The 18,341-nt window shown below is 46.2% G+C and overlaps 1 protein-coding gene across 1 annotated transcript; it reads right to left on the reverse strand.

Moving 5' to 3' along the window:
• Positions 1-615: 615 nt before the first annotated feature.
• LOC119317815 (probable trehalose-phosphate phosphatase 4) lies at positions 616-3,639 on the reverse strand. The gene is made up of 9 exons (XM_037592311.1): positions 3,158-3,639; positions 2,896-3,036; positions 2,695-2,766; positions 2,469-2,546; positions 2,302-2,355; positions 2,046-2,147; positions 1,836-1,913; positions 1,652-1,721; positions 616-1,470 (listed from the first exon to the last, which is right to left on the reverse strand). Exons 1-9 carry the CDS (start codon positions 3,422-3,424, stop codon positions 1,082-1,084), a joined length of 1,251 nt encoding a protein of 416 aa, XP_037448208.1. The 5' UTR covers positions 3,425-3,639; the 3' UTR covers positions 616-1,081.
• Between the last annotated feature and the right edge of the window lie 14,702 nt (positions 3,640-18,341).

Raw genomic sequence — 18,341 nt, forward strand, 5'->3', positions numbered from 1 at the left:
GCTAGCCAGGACCACAGCATGCATCGGCGTGCATGGCTGGACGAGCCGGCCGGCCGGCCGGCCGCCTATGGTTTGTCCGGATCACGAATCCGCGGCATGAGCTTGTATATGTGGCTGCGTGTAGATCTCATCGTCTGATACACAGTACTTGTATAGTATTTATAGTACAAATGACCGTCTTTATTCGCTGTTCCCGTAGTACAGTACAATACAGGCTGAAAAAATAAGCACAAGCTAGGTGTGCAGTGGCATCACGAGCTCGCAGAGGCAACGGGGCCACTAAGCACGGCTCGCGGCTTGACACGAATCAGGAGCCAGATTGGAAAAGTATTCTACGAGATTAACCGCAGCCGCTTGTCGCGGTAAGAAGCGGCAGGTGATCCTGCAGGGAGATCGCGCAACACGCCCTTCACATGCCTCCTGGAGAGGGCGTTGTACGTCGTACCGGTGCGGCATTTCTTTTTCTTACCGTTCTTTCATGGTCACATCCATCAGTGTACTCATGCAAGCAGTGTGTGTACGTATGTGTGTAGTTTATATATCTTTACCGCAACGAACGAACGAGATCATATTCAAAGCGACAGATTAGACAAGCTGACACCCATGCATGCATGATGTAGTACGAAATAATCACTGTTAACTGATTCCATTACTGCATTTTACAGAGACAATTGAACACTGGACAGAGGGCGAGGTGGATGATGGATCCTAGCTAGTTACATGGGTGAATAATACTAACGAAGAACCTTCTTTCTCGTCAAGGCCGGCAGGCCGGGCCTGGGAGCGGCAGGTAGCTTTGCATGTGCCTTCCCAGCCCGTGGGACAAAAAACAACAAGGGAGTAGTGGGGTAGTGGAGTGGTAGAGTACTAGTAGACCAGCAGCAGTAGTACATTGCTAGCTAGACACGGTCGGTCGGTCACTGTGTCATATGCTGCCGCAGCTCCCAGCACACAGGCGTGCAGTTCGGGAGCGAGCGAGCGAGCGAGCTGCGTGGGCCTCCGATCGTTTTCCACGGGGGCTCGACCGAAGAACATGCACGTAACCACCGCAGGGTCCGCTCCGGAGGCCACCACAGAACCATCAGAGAAAATTTGGGCGGGGTGGGGTGGGGTGGGGGTGGGGTGGTGTTGGCACGACGGGACACCGATCGCGACGAGCTGGATTGACCGGTGGTCGACCCGACCGGCGTCTTGGATCTGTGCCGCCGGCCGCCGGCCGGGGTTGCACCCGCGGCCGGACCATGGGCGGCGCCGCCGCCGACGACCTCCGCTTCCACTCCACCAGCCGGAGCAGGAACTCCATGACCTCCGCCGGGTCCTGCAGCGAGTAGGACGCGCTGGTCTCCTTGGCGCACTTGGACACCAGGATCCCCACGCCCTGGCCCCTCTTCCGCAGCACCTTGAAGGCGTCCTCGTCGGTGCGGTCGTCGCCGATGTACACCGGCAGGACGTCGCTGCAGCTGGCGAATCCTGGAGAGACGGGGTAGAGTGTCCGTCAGCGCACGGTTTTTTTTTTTTTCATTTCCTTAACGACAGTGGTGTGAAACGCAGGTGAATAGAGAAAAAACGGGGCCGAAAACGACTGTCGCGACACTGACACGAATGGAAGATATATAAGTAGTATGTGGAGGAGTCGTCGTTGCGTGCGTACCTAGCGATTCGAGCAAGAACTCCAGCGCCTTGCCCTTGTCCCACATAATGCTGGGCCGGAGCTCGAAGACCTATAAACAAATGGAGGTTCCAATCTTGATCAAGATCCTCACGAGGGAAAGGTCAACTAATGCTGTGGTTCGTCGCCGAGTTCATCGGCAACAAGGCATTGAATAATAACCCACCTTCCTCCCTTGGGTGAGCTTCAGCATGGGGTAGTCCTTGATCACGGCCTTGACCTGCTCAGCCAAGAAGTTCCATCTCTGCATGCACGGAGGAGAGTGGTTAGCTCAGACGAGACGACATAACAAAACTAACCGCACATGATGCGGCATGCCTGTTAATTTAAGTGGCGAAGTGGTTGGGTCTCCCAAGGTGGAGTAAGGCTCGCCTACCTTTTCATCCACACATCTGAAGTGGACGGACAGGCAGAACTTGTTGTTCTCCACCTTGGCTCCAGGTGTGGACTTCGTCTTTTCCACAAGCACCTTGTACACCTGACAAAAATGTGATTCACCATCATTAGCTAGCCTCCTCGTGCACCAGCTACTTAAACACCACCGGCTAGGTAGATAAGCAGGAATGGGCAGGTGTTCTTCTCCTCATTTGTAAGGTAAATTGGTTCAAGTGGTTGCTGGTGTAATTAAGTACCTCGTCGATCATGGGGAGGAACTCGCTTGCGGGCTGGCACAGGACAGACTCGGGCTGCAGATTGGCATGAGGTGAGATTAGTCAGCGAGATTTCTTAATCAAAAGGGTTAATTAAGGATCGTCGTATAGAGTGGATGTTGTGGAGATGGAGAGGGGAATGGGCATACATTGGAGCCTGGTCCCTGGATGTCCATGCCGTGGCTGCCGGCGTAGTACAGCTCGGAGAGGCCGACGAAGTTGTGCACCTGCACCGCCGCGAGAGCAAAGCCAGAGTTTAATCATCGCGCGCACTCACGGGCTAGTCACTTGATATGGCAGAGAGAGAGAGAGAGAGAGAGAGAGAGAGAGAGAGAGAGAGAGAGAGAGAGAAGTGAAGTGGCGCGGGGAATGTACCTTGTCGCGGCACCGCCCGCTCACGATCGCCGTCGGGAAGTGCTTCGCAACGTCGCGCACCGCCTCCCTCATCTGCACAGATACGCCACCACGAGGCCGGGGAGACGACATCGATCAGCAAATATAGTCTTGGTTTTTGTTTTCAGGCTGGCCGGACGGCGGTGGAGAAGTTGAGTGTTGCAGGGCCGGGGAGTGACTCACCGCGTCGCTCATGTAGGCGGCGTCGGGGTTGGCGACGATGGGCGAGAGGGTGCCGTCGTAGTCGAGGAACATGACGATCTTCTTCCCCTTGGACGCGCTGGCGATTTGCTCGAACTTGCCTAGCGCCGACGGGTGCTTCCTCTGCTCAGAGCACAAGAGAAGCCAAAGAAAGGTTAGAGTCACCACCGGCCTGGAGGCAACAATCATGCACCGTGAAAAAACGACGCCCGCCGTGGAGGCAGGAGGGATAAGCGGGACTGACCATCCAGGCCGTGAGCTCGTCGACGTCGGCGCCGGGGCGGGAGCGGGTGGGCGAGGCGGCGCGCATGGCCTCGAGCTCGGCCCATGTGCAGTTCGCGGAGCGCGCGGCGGCGGCGGCGAGGTCGCGGTACGTCTGCCGCATGGACATGGCCCCGGCGCTGGCGGCGCTGCGGCACGCGAAGAGGCCCGCGGCGCCGGAGCCCGGCATGGCCGCCCCGCCCGCCCCAATGCCCATCTCCGAAACAACCACGTCCTGGCTCGTCGTCATGTCACTCGGCGCGCGGCGCACGGCCAAACAAAGCAAGCCCGGCCGGAGAACCAGCTGAGAGCTCGTGCAACGTACGCGAAGCCCGCAACCTCCCGGTCGCGTTCCAACGCCGAGCTCCGGCGAGACGGCGCACAGGCACAGGCAGCTGGCCCTCAGGGAGTGCGCGCGCGCGTGCGTTCGTGCGCGGTGTGCGTGTGTGTGTGGTAGCTTCTCAGAGCTTAAGGTGGGTGGAACCGGAGTGGGATAAGCGCGGGTACTTATAGCTCGAGCGGCGGGCGCGGTAGGGGCACGTGGGGCCTGCCCGTGGGATCCCATGCGGAGCCTACGTGTGGCGCCGCCCGCCCGACGATCGTTCTCTTCTCCATGCCTGTGCGCCGAGTCCACGGCGGTTTTCGTGCTTTGCTCACATGCGCAGCCGAGGCCTGTGTCGCCCGTCGTTGGGCCGAAAGAGGCGACGGGAGTCTTTTTGGCACCAAATTTGTGAAGCGTACGTGTACGCAAAGCGAAGGGAGAATCCTTTGGACTAGCATGTTGTATCATCGACACGCAGTTTAGGCCGATTTTTGGAAAGCAGAAGGCGTCCATGATTGATGCAGTGAAGGTAGGTGGAATTTGGACACGCGTCACAGTAAAAAGAAGGGATATAAAGGTTGGGAAATCGTAATCTGATTACGGGGTCCGGGCCCGCTGTAACCGATCACGGGACAGAATAGTCCACGGCTACAAGTTTTTAAAAAGCTTAGTTTTTTTTACACATGCAGGGCTAATTAAGTTTCTACCTAAATGAAGGTCATGCTATGATGGCAGCTTCAATCTTCGAAGAGAGTAGAATTCTACTCAGGGACATAGGGAAAGTGACTATTGAGCATTGCAATCGGAAATCAAATTGTGTTGCTCATGAGCTAGCTAGCTGGGGTGGTGCAAACACTCCATCCTTGTGGGTGGATGCATCGCCTGATTTTATTGTAAAGTTTTTAGCGGACGATGTAAATTTGATTGATCAATAAAGCTAGCCGTCAAGGCCTTCCCGTCAAAAGAAAAGTTTCTACCTAAATGGTTTGTTAGGGCATGTCGCAAAAACTAACTTGTGTTTTTTTTACGTTAAATCTCAGTTGACTAAGATTTGGTTAGGTCTCAGTCGGCGCTGTACTCGTGAGACCTTACATTAGGATCCATACAAAAAAAATCAGTTGTTCTTTTTTCTTTCATACAACTGACTTGGCTTTTGGATCTCACAAAAAGAATGCATGCTTCCATCAATCGATATAGAGGACGGTCACTCCCAACTTTTTTTTGCCGAGACTGGATGCTGATTTTGTGATCCCAAGCTCCCTTGTAAAACAAAACATGTTGTAAAGTCCAAAGGTTATGAAAATATATATTTGTTTGTGTATACATTGTATACAATGCAATTTTATAATTTTAAGCCAAGAACATATGCACTCGAGCACAGCTAGGAGTTACCGAGAACTATAGTGATGAACTACAGAGCATATAATCTTGTAGTGAGCAAGATAGAGTGCTTTGCGACCACTACTGTGGGTGATGCTGAAAAGCTAAAATTTGTGACCGAATGGATCAAGCCCAGAGATATTGCCCCGAAATATTTTGAGATTTAATCAAAGAAAAACATGATTAAAATTTTGTGGAAAGAAAATACTCTGCATATTAGCTTTCTACTAAGTCAAACTTTTTAACCAAATTTATGAACCTTTGCAATAATGAATATGTATGATGTGAAAATATATTCAATGGTGAATCTACTGGTATTGATTTGGTAATATAGATGTTTATAATACATAATTTTTCTATAAATTTGATCAACAGTTATAAAGTTTAACTTAAGAAAAAACTAACATGTCAAGTAATTAAAAACAGAGGAAGTGCGTGGATATAAACATGCTAGGATGGAGCAAGGGGTCACCTTAGAGCACATTCAAGAATTTGATATCCTTCTGAAAAGGCTTATCCATGTAATTAGATGGAAATTCATGGATGATAGTGCCTAGTCCACAGTCTTGGCCTACAAGGTACAATTTTCACTAGCCACGACCACCATGATGAATGCTACTGTTTTGAAAGTATGGACATTGTCGAAATGTAAATTCTTTGAATGTTTGAACAAAATCTAAAAAAACAATTAGCACATTGAGACAACAAGAATCAACGTTGTCACAAAAATTCAAATCAAAATTTGAAATACAGCTCAAGATACATAAATGTGACACATGTTACTAAAAGAGATAACGAGTGAAATCTAAAGCACAACTTATGTTTCGTACTATCCAGCGTCAAATTTGTCATTTTTGTATCATGACCAATGTTCAAAATTTGATTGAAATTTTGTGGCAATATTGATTGATGTTGTGTGAATGTGTTGACTTTTTCAGAAAATTTTCAACATTAAAAAATGTGCTACGGGAGTTTGGTCCACAATCAAGAATACCAAATATCGCCTCCGCCCCCGAAAGCAAGTTCTGAAAACGGAGGTGTGTGTACTCTTCAAAAGCCCCCTATTCCATAGGAATACAGACCGCACAAAAATCAATAGCTCAATACACTAGGTGTCAATTTAATGGTTGGGATATCTATGACTCAATCGAAACTTGGTGGACTGTCATTACCAAACAATAATCAATTAGAAAGCCCGTTTGCTTCCCTTGTAAAGGGTATTTTGACACATCGCAACCTCCCTACAATAATTGTCAACACAATTAAGGAAGAGGCGACACTTTGGGGGTTGGCAGATGCAAAAAATACTCGTGTTACTTAATACGGGAGAGTAGGATTCAGTTTGAGACATTAGCCATTGCCTTGGCAAGCATATTGAAACTTATCAAAACATTTTAATCAAAAAAAATGTCAAGTTTTCTCCATTGTTCCGAAACAATAAGGTGAAGACTACTTGAAGTAAGTGGCATAATTTCCAAAGTGCAGAGAGCAGTAGCTCTCTTGTTTCACCAAACTTTTCTTAGGAAAATGTTGCTAGTTATCACTAAAATGCCATCCCAAGTGTAAGTTGCCATCTACTTCTAAAGGCTATTACTAAATAATTTTGTGTTACACTGCATGTTTTGTTTAAGCACCATAAAGTGACTTCTGGATACACATTGGGCGTTTTTGGTTAACCCCCATATGAGTTAGCCTAGTATACATCATGCCTTCATGACACATCTCCAAATTCCCTCTTGTCTTTCACGTTGTCCATTGTTCAAATTAAATGTTGAGAGAACATGGGCTGCACTTCAACTTCATCATTTTTTATTTTCTTTTTCAAATTGAACATGTTCACCTATAATTTTCATTTTCATTTTGAGAACATATCCAAACATGCCACTATAATTTAAATTTAAATTAGCTACGCTCGGTCTTAGCCTTGACAGACCTTCAATTTGGCACCATATCAATTTGTACTAGAGGCTAATGCATGCTTCGCCGCACCGTTCTTCATCCATGTGGTTTTTTTTTCTCTGGTAGGTTATTGTGGTTGATTGTTCCATTTTTATTTTATCTAGGTTGGCTTGGATTTTAAATATGTTTCTGTGTTTTTTTTTCATTTGTATATCTTGTTGGGCTGCTGCTGGAGATGATATTTGTTTTTAGGGGAGAGCGAAGCTTTTAGATGTGTGGTTGTGGTTTCAATGCATTTTTCGACCTCAGTGCCACCCCGTGGTAGTTGTGTGAGCCCCTGGGAGGTCTTATTTCATGTCGGAACCATGTAATTACTACTCTAACGACAACCTGGACCACCAATGAAGCTCTCACTCGCTTAGTTTTTTTTCGTTTCATTGCTAGATCGGGAAAATACCGGCTATCGTATTTTTTCCTATTTGAAGAAGTTCACGTATTTTCAAAAAACATTAATTTTTTTAAAAAAATGCAAATTAAAAATATGATTTTTATCATTATTTGTTTGCAAATTTAAATATACCTTTGGATTTCAAACAATGTTAATGGATGTGAAAAAGGATCACATATTTAAAATGTTCATAAAATTGAAGCATATTCATCAATTTTAAAAAATTAAGAATTAAAAAATGTACGCGAATTCTAAAAAAGATCCATAGTTTAAAAAATGTTTTGAACTTGTAATAAATATTAATGAATTAAAATGTGAGAAAGGAAAAAGAAAAACAAACAAGAAAAGGAAAAATTTGAAAAAACAACAACAACTAGAACTGGTAAAAACGCAGAAAAAGGCAATACCTTCTCAAAACCCAAATAAATTGACCACCCCGCCGAGATATACTCTTACAGGGTCGGGCCCATAGCATTCCCCGCAACCCCCGATGCACCACAAGACTCCAAATCGACTGAGTTTAGTGTTTATATTTTATGATATACTTGTTAGGGCATGTACAATGGTTGATAAGATAGTCTTATCTTAAGTCTTGTATGTAATTTAGAGATGACAAAAAAAGACCTCCACAATGGGTCATGTCTTAGCCTTATCATCAATAACTAGCTATTCCTAAAACCATGGTGAGACATATTGTGCTAAGAGATCATCTCTTGTCTTCTCTTAAATAAGAGAAGACAAGCCTTTTCTTATGAGCTCTTTCTCCTCCACCTCATCATTTAGCCTACGTGGCACTCCTAAGATAGCACCATTGTACATGCCCTTATATCTCTCGAGCCTACGAAAATCAAGAGGCCGAGAGGAAAACTCACGTGCATATGTAGAGTTATAGATATTAAAATAATATTCCTACTCTTGCCTCTAGGATTAGCTCAAGTGTTGTATGATGATTTGTTTTTCTGATCAAGGGCATAGTTAAGTGTAACGATGATGCCGACAACATTGAGGTCATGATGTTAGAAGAACACTCGTGTTGAATTGACCCAAGTTTGTATGTTGTACTAAGAGATGATTTCGTCACAAGTTTGTAGTCCATAAAACGAGAAGTTAATGTATGCAAAATTCCTTAGACCATGAGAGTATAGGGTCACTTCATACTAGACGATGTACTTTGGGGCTGTTCTAACCTCAACCGTAATACAGTGATCATAAAGACAACTTAAAGTTTCATCGAAAATGTTTGATAAGGGACTTCATAGCTCGAGACTAGGATTTTCACCTTCGGTGATGGAGAGATATTCTTAGGACCCTATGACAACATCCATCATCATCTGGACAGACACAACGTGACTTGATCACGGGGATTCCAGAACACAAAACGAGGAAAGGGGACAAAACCGGTAATGAGGAGACTGTTGGGGAACGTAGTAATTTAAAAAAAATTCCTACGCACACGCATGATCATGGTGATGCATAGCAACGAGAGGGGAAGAGTGTTGTCTACGTACCCTCGTAGACCATAAGCGGGAGAGTTATGACAACACGGTTGATGTAGTCGTACGTCTTCATGATCGACCGATCCTAGTACCGAAAGTACGGCACCTCCGCGATCTGCACAGGTTTAGCTCGGTGACGTCCCACGAACTCTCGATCCAGCCGAGTGTCGAGGGAGAGCTTCGTCAGCACGACGGTGTGATGACGGTGATGATGATGCTACCGTCGCAGGACTTCGCCTAAGCACTACGATGATATGACCGAGGTGGATTATGGTGGAGGGGGGGCACCGCACACGGCTAAGGGATCAATGATCAACTTGTGTGTCCATGGGGTGCCCCCTCCCCGTATATAAAGGAGTGGAGGAGGGGAGGAGCCGGCCCTCTCTATGGCGCGCCCAAGGGGGACGCACTAGCCCCTTGTGGGCTGGTGTGCTTCCTTCTTATGGCCCATAAGGCCCATAACTTCTCCCGGGGGGTTCCGGTAACCTCCCGGTACTCCGGAAAAATGCCGGAACCACTCGGAACCATTCTGATGTCCAAACATAGGCTTCCAATATATCGATCTTTATGTCTCGACCATTTCAAGACTCATCCTCATGCCCGTGATCACGTCTGGGACTCCAAACAACCTTCGGTTCATCAAAACACATAAACTCATAATACCGATCGTCACCGAACGTTAAGCGTGCGAACCCTACGGGTTCGAGAACTATGTAGACATGACCGAGACTCATCTCTGGTCAATAACCAATAGCGGAACCTAGATGCTCATATTGGTTCCTACATATTCTACGAAGATCTTTATCGGTCAAACCGCATAACAACATATGTTGTTCCCTTTGTCATCGGTATGTTACTTGCCCGAGATTCAATCATCGGTATCTCAATACCTAGTTCAATCTCGTTACCGACAAGTCTCTTTACTCGTTCCGTAATGCATCATCCCGCAACTAACTCATTAGTCACATTGCTTGCAAGGCTTATAGTGATGTGCATTACCGAGAGGGCCAAGAGATACCTCTCCGACAATCAGAGTGACAAATCCTACTCTTGATCTATGCTAACTCAACAATTACCATCGGAGACACCTGTAGAGCACCTCTATAATCACCCAGTTATGTTGTGACGTTTGATAGCACACAAGGTGTTCCTCCGGTATTCGGGAGTTGCATAATCTCATAGTCAGAGGAACATGTATAAGTCATGAAGAAAGCAGTAGCAATAAAACTGAAAAATCATTATGCTAAGCTAACAGATGGGTCTTGTCCATCACATCATTCTCTAATGATGTGATCACGTTCATCAAATGACAACACATGTCCATGGCTAGGAAACTTAACCATCTTTGATTAACGAGCTAGTCAAGTAGAGGCATACTAGGGACACTCTGTTTGTCTATGTATTCACACATTGACTAAGTTTCCGGTTAATACAATTCTAGCATGAATAATAAACATTTATCATGATATAAGGAAATATAAATAACAACTTTATTATTGCCTCTAGGGCATATTTCCTTCAGAGACTGGCATTGTGATAATATGTTCGACTCAGGGGGGTACCGATATATCTCACCTTGGGTTTTGTAAAGTATCGCGAAGAAAAATGAATAGCATACGATAGCTATAGGTCTAGTCAATAATCATCAGTGTGAGTATAGAGGTTAATATGTATGCACATGGTTCCGTTATTGATCACTGAACAAAAGGAATAGCATAGGGTAGCTACAGGTTCAGTCATATGTTCCGTTATTGATCATTGAACAAAAAGTGTTTTAGGCATGTCTATATTTCAGCAAACATGCAGGGTCACACACTTAAGGTTTTACAATATCTGTTGATAACTATAGGAGCTAGGAGCATAGAAGAATATCACCAAAAAAGTTTTGGAGATAACATATTTTTTTAGAGAGAACCGAAAGTGCTTTGAGGAAACGAGAAGCATTTCAAAGAGAACCAGGAAGGTGGAAAAGTTCCAAAGGGAAAATAATTATTTAAGACGACTCCGAGATTTACCAGCAGTCGTGTGGAATTATAGGAGGTGCCTTGGGATGCCCAAATAGGATAGGCCTATTAGGGGGCAGCTAGTTGGGCCTTAAGGCCTAATAGGGAAAGATCCCCCCTTAGCCTTGGCCCCAAGTCACAACTTGGTGCAGCTAGGGTTGAGGGGTGGGGCCCACATACTAGTGTGCCTCCACAGCAGGGGAGGCCCATCTTCCAAGCTGGTCCTCCTCTCCGCCACCTATAAACAACCATGGGGTGCCCCCCTCTTTGGACATAGAAAATTCTCATGCATCTTGGCACCCCTCTCTCCGTCTAGTTCTCCAGAAAAATAAGAGAGGCCGCGAGGCTGGTCCTCCCTCTTCTAGTTCTCTAGCGATGCCTAGCTCTGGAAGGCAAAGCGCTGCTGGATCGCCGATATCGTACGCGTGCAATCTGTAGAGAAATCGTGCTTTTGTTCTTCGTTCGAGGTAATTCAAGAACAATCTACACCAACTCTTCTTCCGCTGCAACTCAAACTTGGTAATGATCATATCTAACCTTCTATGCATCTTCATAGTGATCCCGGTTCTTGATTCATGGGGTGGAAAAAAGATCTTGTTTTTCTACTACATTTTCCCACACTTAGTATCTTACTAAAGGCTAACGCGCGCTTCGGCGCACCGTTCTTCTCTCGTGGGACTAACTCTTTTTTCTCTAGTATAGGTTATTATAATTGGTTGTTTTGTTCTGGTTTTATCTATGTTTGGTTTGGGTTTTAATTATGTCATGTCGATGTTTTCATTCGTATATCATGTTGGAATGCTATTGGAGACGATATTTTTCCTGAAACGAGAGAGGAGTTGCTCGGTGCATGGTTGTGGTGTCCTTACATGTTCTAGTCTTGGTGTTAGCTCGTGGTGGTTTTGTCAGCCCCTTCAAAGTTCTTATAGCGTGCTGAAACCATGAAATTACTGCTATAATGCTCACATGGGTTGGCCAATGATGCTCTCCCTCTCTCATCCCAGCTCCCAGCTCTGTTGTCTCCACTACTAGCACGGAAAAAATGGCTATGATATTTTTTTATTTGGAGAAGTCGGTAAATAAAAAGATGCACATATATTTTTAAAAATCTTGTATTTTAAAAAAAATTGCGAATAAAAAAGTGATTTGTCAAATAATATTCATGAATTTCAAATACTGTTCACAAATTTGAAAATATGTTCACAAATTTTAATATTTTAAAAGACTATAAAACGTTCATAAATGTTAAAAGTATTGATGAATTTAAAAATTCTCATGAATTTGAGAAATATTCATAGATTTTTAAATATATTTATATGATTTAAATGTTCATTAATTTTAATAAATACTCATGAAAAAGGAAATGAAAAATAATAGTCAATAAACAAAAAATAGAAAGAACTATTAATAACAAAAGGAAAACAAACAAAAAAAAGAACCAGGCAATAACTTCTCAAAACTGAGAAAACCAGTCGTTCCATTATGGCTAAAGTGTGCATTACCGTCCACCATTGAGACACGTTCTTATAGGTTCGGCCCCTAGCGACCCCTACAACCTCACGCATCAGTACGCTCAAGTCCATACAGCTAAAGGTGAGTTCTTTTGCTCCCTTTTAGAATAAGCTGTCTTTTAGGGCATCTTCAATGTTCACTCTCAAATCTTCTGTAATCGTTCGGATCGCGTTATCCGGACCCTGACAGCCATCCAACGTGGGCCTATATTGATCCACGACACGGTCCGGATATAGTTTCTTTCGCAAACTGGAAACAAACATGAGGGAGGTTTGTGGAAGTCCGGACCGCTGTTACGCCTGCTTCTGACCGTCATGGCCCCACCCAAGCCCCTCATCTCTCGCCCGCGCATATTCCGGCTCGGCGCCAGCTGCCCGCATTCATGCCTCTGTATGAACTATGAAGGACGCTCAGAGCGGACGCGACCTTTCACTGCCTCCACCATTGAAGCGGCGCACCGGACGAGGGCACCGCCCGCTGCTCGCTTGGCTGAACAGGTCTCCTCGCCACATTCAAACACCTTCATTAAACCCGCATGGAAGCCGAGGAACCTATTCCGTCCACACGTTCATTCATCAGTGGGTCGGTATTAAACACAACGCTAGGCAGGCTCCTCCCGTCCGCCCTCTAAATAAACCAGGCCAGACACCGGGCAAGAATTGCACCACTCCGTCGCTCTCCATCTCCTTCCACCCTCTATATAAACAAGGCCAGACACCGGGCAAGAATCGCACCACTCCGCTGCTCACCATCTCTTCCTTCCACCATTTTCTCCAATCTTTCAATGGCATCCGACGAATCAAAAGAGCAGTTCTCTGGCATAAAAGCCGGCTAGGTGGCCCGCCGAGCCGGCTGGATATGAGTGAGGAAGCTCGCTACTCCACCTCCCTAGCCTAGCCCGACGGAGCCAGTTGCCGCCCCAAACCGGCGCGTGGTTCAGCAACTCATCGCTCCTGGACAGCTCGAGGAGGAGTGGTGTCGTGCTCCACGGCGGCACGGCGAGGAGCACGACGACACGTGCATCAAAGCCGATGTCGACGACATCGTGTCGTCCCACACCTCCCGTGTCTATGACCGCACCTCCCGCACCTACGACCACGCCATGCAGGCGGAGACAGAAGCCGGATGCACGAGGGTCGATGGGTCGGTGGTCAGCTCGTCCATGTCCGCTGTCATCATCGAGGAGAAGTAGAACACAGGAGTCTGTGGCCGGTTGGTGTTGTAACACGCGGTACGCTATGCTGGCGCTAAATAAAAAAATTCTACCGTGCACCCAAGAGCATGCAGCTGGGAATAGATTACGAGATCGGGTTTACCACTAGACGTGCAGTCACCGCAGCGAAAGTAGAGTTGGTGATGCGTGTAGTCGATCTCCTGGGCCATCACCTCCTCATGTTGCCGATCTCCCACGAACAGCGAAGACCCGCGAACGGTGATCTCCCCTGAACGGTACTTCGCGGATCCTTCTTACAGTTTGTCTGAGCATCGCAAGTGCGATGCCTCCAAGGTATCCACACGTGTGGGGTGCAGCGTTGGGCGGCGGACTGCTAGGTCCGGTCGCGCGTCATGGTTGTGGGGAGTGGCGACAATGGCTATCTAGGGTGGAAGAAGATCAACCCTGAGTGGTGTGCCCACTCCCCTTTATATAGACCTCCGAGGTGGGCTCAACACTTGAGCCCAGTAGGAGTCCATTTCCATTTTCAACTCGGATCCAATCCGAATGGGCTGCAGCCCCTTAAGTGTGCGACCCTATAGGTTCACGTACACAAGGACACGACCAAGTCGATAGTTGGTAGCGGTTCCTACACAACATGCCAACTCCCATGTGTGTGTAAAGTCGTTCGACGAACCTCGACAATGTGTCATATGCAACATTCCTTTTTCCTCATGATATATGTTGTCGAGCTCAAGGCAAGTACATGTCATCCTTGTGGTAGCTCGACCTCTCTTCTCGAAACTGTGATACAGATTCCTGAACTGGGTTAACACTTAACCCAAGTCGCATGGCCATACTTTCCGAATCTGATCACTCGAGAGGGCCCAGAGAATATCTCTCCATATAGGAGGGGCAAATCCCATCTTGGTCAGTCATGTCTCGCGGCATGTCTCACGACTTACCCTACCTTTATAACTACTCAGTTACGAAGTAGCGTTTGATAGACCCTAAGTGAGTCGATCCTCATCCCAAGAATATGCGAGGACCTCAGGTCTAGGACATGGCATAGACATTATACTTGAGACTAACATATGACTATATCTCGCTGCGTCTCAAAGTGGGTCTGTTCGACTCGGTGATCTCCATCCCCGAGTCCATACTATCAGTTTAGCATCTTCATGCACATGACTTGTGAAACATAGTCATCAACCGATTCGTATACTAGTCAAGAATATGTGTCCGCATAACCTTATCAACTAGGGACCATTAGAACAATCATCATACAATATATAGTTCCACAAACAAGCCACATACTTATTGATACATATCATTGATGATGTTCAAGGATAATACAAAGGACTCATGAATATACAGGGAAATATCATCATCACATGATTGCCTCTAGGGCATATCTCACTTTGGTTCGTGCAGCGTAGGGACCCTTCCCCTCCGTCTGAAGCATCAGGTGGCAGTTCCACTCCGATGAGCGGTGGGGAAGGGAGCCGTCCTTTGCGCTGAAGTATATACCTCCAAGGCTCCCCGCTGCCGGTCATGGGAACAACGTTGGAGACCCGCCGCGCAGGTCGTAGACTAGTCTGGTTTCGTTTTTAGTTGAAAGTATGTTCAAAATGTAACCGTTTTCGTCCGATTTGTATGAAATCCGCGTCGGCCTTGTTTGCACGAATTTCATCTGGTCTGTTGAAAGAAGTTTGAAATGTATGCGGCTAGGGTTGGATGTCGTCCTCCCGTATCCGTGTCCGCGGACTGCCCCCCCTCCCCCACCCTCCCCCCTCCCGCGTCCGCGGACGAATGCGGTAGGAAATTTGCGGGTTGACGTTGGAGATGTCCTTATCCATTTTATTCGAGAAGCCCAATCAAATTTATTTATTTAAAAGCATATTAATTAAGACCTGACTAGTAGGGTTCTAAAAAGAATGTATGGATGCTAGGGCTTCTTCCAAATAATAATGTCAGCCACTTTACATTGGTTCGGTTAGTGGATAGGTAGAGCTTTAGTCCTTGCGGGGGTGTCACCTGTACGGATGGCGGCGCTTCTCCGAGTCGGTTTTTTGGGTTTCAATTCTCCTCAAGTTTGTCCACCGGGACGGATTAGAAGGAGCTTTGGTGTATCCTGACAGCTCCTCCAGGTGAGGTTAGGGTTTTCCACTGCGCATATGCAACAACGATATTGGTGTCAAGTTCCTCAGGTCGATTTAAAGATTCAACGAAAACAACTGCGGCTCCAAAGCATTGGTCTTTATGGGCACATGCACGAAGACTTTCCAGCTGTCATCGATAATGTCAGATCGACTCGGTATGGGAGCGGCGACAACGGCGCGTCGACGGCTCGTTGTGTCAGGGACAATGGTTGTTTGGTGGTCCATTAATCTCAATGTAATTTTTATCATGTTTGGGTTGCTTTATACTTTCGATGAATCTTCATGATAGAACAGATTATTTTTTGCAAAAAAAGAAATCGCTTACTCTTCTGCCTACAGAAGAAAAACAAAGGCCATCTCAGGACTATTTTGTATCGAGTAAAAACTTGTGTTTTTCTTGTTTCCTTTTTTACTTGCAGCGTCGGCTTCTCCCTTCTTTTGCACGACGGTGAAATTTGTTGAACCGGAGTAATGTGAGATTTCCTCAGTCGATTATGCTACTATGCGCGACTGCTCTGCTTCTTTCCGCATGTTACAAACTGTTGACTGTTGACTCACTGTTTTGTACTTGTTGCCCAATAGTTTTGACTCTGTTTTTGCGGGGCCAGTAGTTTTGACTAGGAAATATAGAACAGCTCAACAAAGAAGGGAGTCAGCTGAAACGATTCCGCAACACCCAATTAAGTTGGCCAGTTGGGCACTTACAAGCTTTTGATTGGACAATATCTGATCTGTCTTTTACACTTGCTACACATAAAAAATACACCAACGATGTTAGTGGAGACTGCAACCAGGAATAACAAACCAACTTACAGTCTACTGCAAATACAGTAATATATCTCCCTTTCTCTGCGGTGTATCTGCGCGTACTTGCAAACAACAAAGCAAGCACACTGGTTTGATTATTTTTGTGTTCATGGGGCGGAAAGATCAAGATAGGTAGGCCAAGTTTGTCCAAATATGGTTAGAGAGATATCATTATCTGTGCACTTGTTTATAGGCTCCGATGCATGCCATGCGTATTCGAGTTGGAAAGACATGTTATCTGCGCATTTGGCACTGAGGAAACTCAGATTTTCTCGGTCGCTATCGGCGGGGGTCTCGTTAGTGCGCGCAAAATGGGAAAAAAAGAAAAAAGCTCTGTAATTGAGATGGCAAAAACATCGTCCTAATAAAAGAAAAGATCAAAACTGCTTTCCGCGTCCCACTTAAGTATGCATCGTTTTCTTCTTCGTTTTCCTTCTCGGCCCGATCGATCCTCCTTTTTTGCCTTTCTCACCTCCTTTTATCAGTTTCATGCAAAGCGCTTTTTCTCAACAAGAAAGATATCAACTCTATTTTGCACCCTTTCCTTAACCACGACAGATGCTGAATGTTTCTGATCGAAACATGAAATCTGCATAACCATAAACAAGCCAGCTTCATTTAAGACATTACCTTTGTTATTTTATTTTTTTTGAAACAAGGCAAAAGATTTGCCATTTTCATTGAATAAGAAGGAGTATTAGGGGTATTGGCCAAAGGCCAAATACAACGTATCACTCTCGTGGCATGATATTACACAAATGTTTCGCACCGGCCAGACACCGTAGCGTCATTTCGTCTTTGATTCTAGCTACTAAAACCCCAACAGGCACTGCGACATTACGAAATACCCTAGCATTCCGCTCTTTCCAAATTTCCCAAGAGACGAGCAACATAAGGCAGGTAAGCGGTCGTCGAGATTGCGTCCTGTTGGAAGCGTTGGCGCTCCACCACTTCTTCACCGTGTCAACCATGGCCCAGTTCTGGGGATAAATGTCATGAAGGCCAAGTCACGCTTTAATCATGTTCCATACTCTAACCGTGTAGCGGCATTTAAAAAGCAGATGAGCCGCCGATTCCTGGACTTGCTTGCACAGGGGGCACATGTTGCAATTAGGCCACCCTCGCTTCTGAAGCCGGTCTGCCGTCCAGATTCTATTGTTGATGACTAGCCAAGCGAAAAACTTGCATTTTGGGGGGGCCCAAGTTGTCCAAACAATTTGAGGCAAGTCCGAGTCGACTAAACCGAGAAACTGCGCACTGTAAGCCGTTGCTGCGGAATAGTGACCATCCTTGGTGAGCTTCCAAATGATGGAGTCAGGCATGTCAGGTATTAGCTGAACATGAGATAGCTTCTCCCATAGGTTGACGAACTCATGAAGATGGTCAACAGTCATGCCCTGAGAGGTCTTCACCTGAGACACCCAAAAATTGTTGAGGAGTGCTTTCTGGACCGAGCAATTTCTTCTTTGTGACAGCTCAAAATTTTTTGGTGCAATGTCCTTGGGTCGCAAACCATCAAGCCAAGCAGACTCCCAAAAAATGGCACGAGTACCATCGCCCACGACTACTTTTGTGGAGGCCGCAAAGATGTCTCTATCCTGTTGGTCGCATGGCGTCCCTAATCCCACCCAAGGCTTGATCGGGGTAAGCCACTCACCCCAGAGCCAACGAATGCGCAGAGCAGATGCAAACTTTTTCAGATTGAGAATGCCAAGGCCCCCATGAAGTTTTGACTTGCACACTTGCTCCCAATTAATCTTGCATTTTCCTCCAGTGACTTTGTCACATCCAGCCCACAAGAATGCCCGTCGAAGCGCATCAATCTTGTTCATCACCTCAACCGGGAGGTTCAGCGCCGTCATATAATAGATAGCAATGGCTGTAAGCATGGATTTGACCAACACAACACGTCCTGGAGTGGCAACGTGTTTACCCATCCACGGTGCCAATTGGGCTGCGATCTTGTCTTCAAGCGGTTGATAGTG

This window comes from Triticum dicoccoides, chromosome 6A (genome assembly GCF_002162155.2).
Source record: "Triticum dicoccoides isolate Atlit2015 ecotype Zavitan chromosome 6A, WEW_v2.0, whole genome shotgun sequence".
In the NCBI taxonomy this organism is placed as follows: Eukaryota; Viridiplantae; Streptophyta; class Magnoliopsida; order Poales; family Poaceae; genus Triticum; species Triticum dicoccoides.

Excerpts from the sequence above, each read along its gene's own strand:
- LOC119317815 (XM_037592311.1), bottom strand. The coding sequence starts at position 3,424 with ATGACGACGAGCCAGGACGTGGTTGTTTCGGAGATGGGCATTGGGGCG. Across the intron at positions 2,547-2,694 it reads GCGGGCGGTGCCGCGACAAG|GTGCACAACTTCGTCGGCCT; the intron begins GTACATTCCCCG and ends GCGGCGGTGCAG. Across the intron at positions 1,914-2,045 it reads TCAGATGTGTGGATGAAAAG|AGATGGAACTTCTTGGCTGA; the intron begins GTAGGCGAGCCT and ends CCGTGCATGCAG.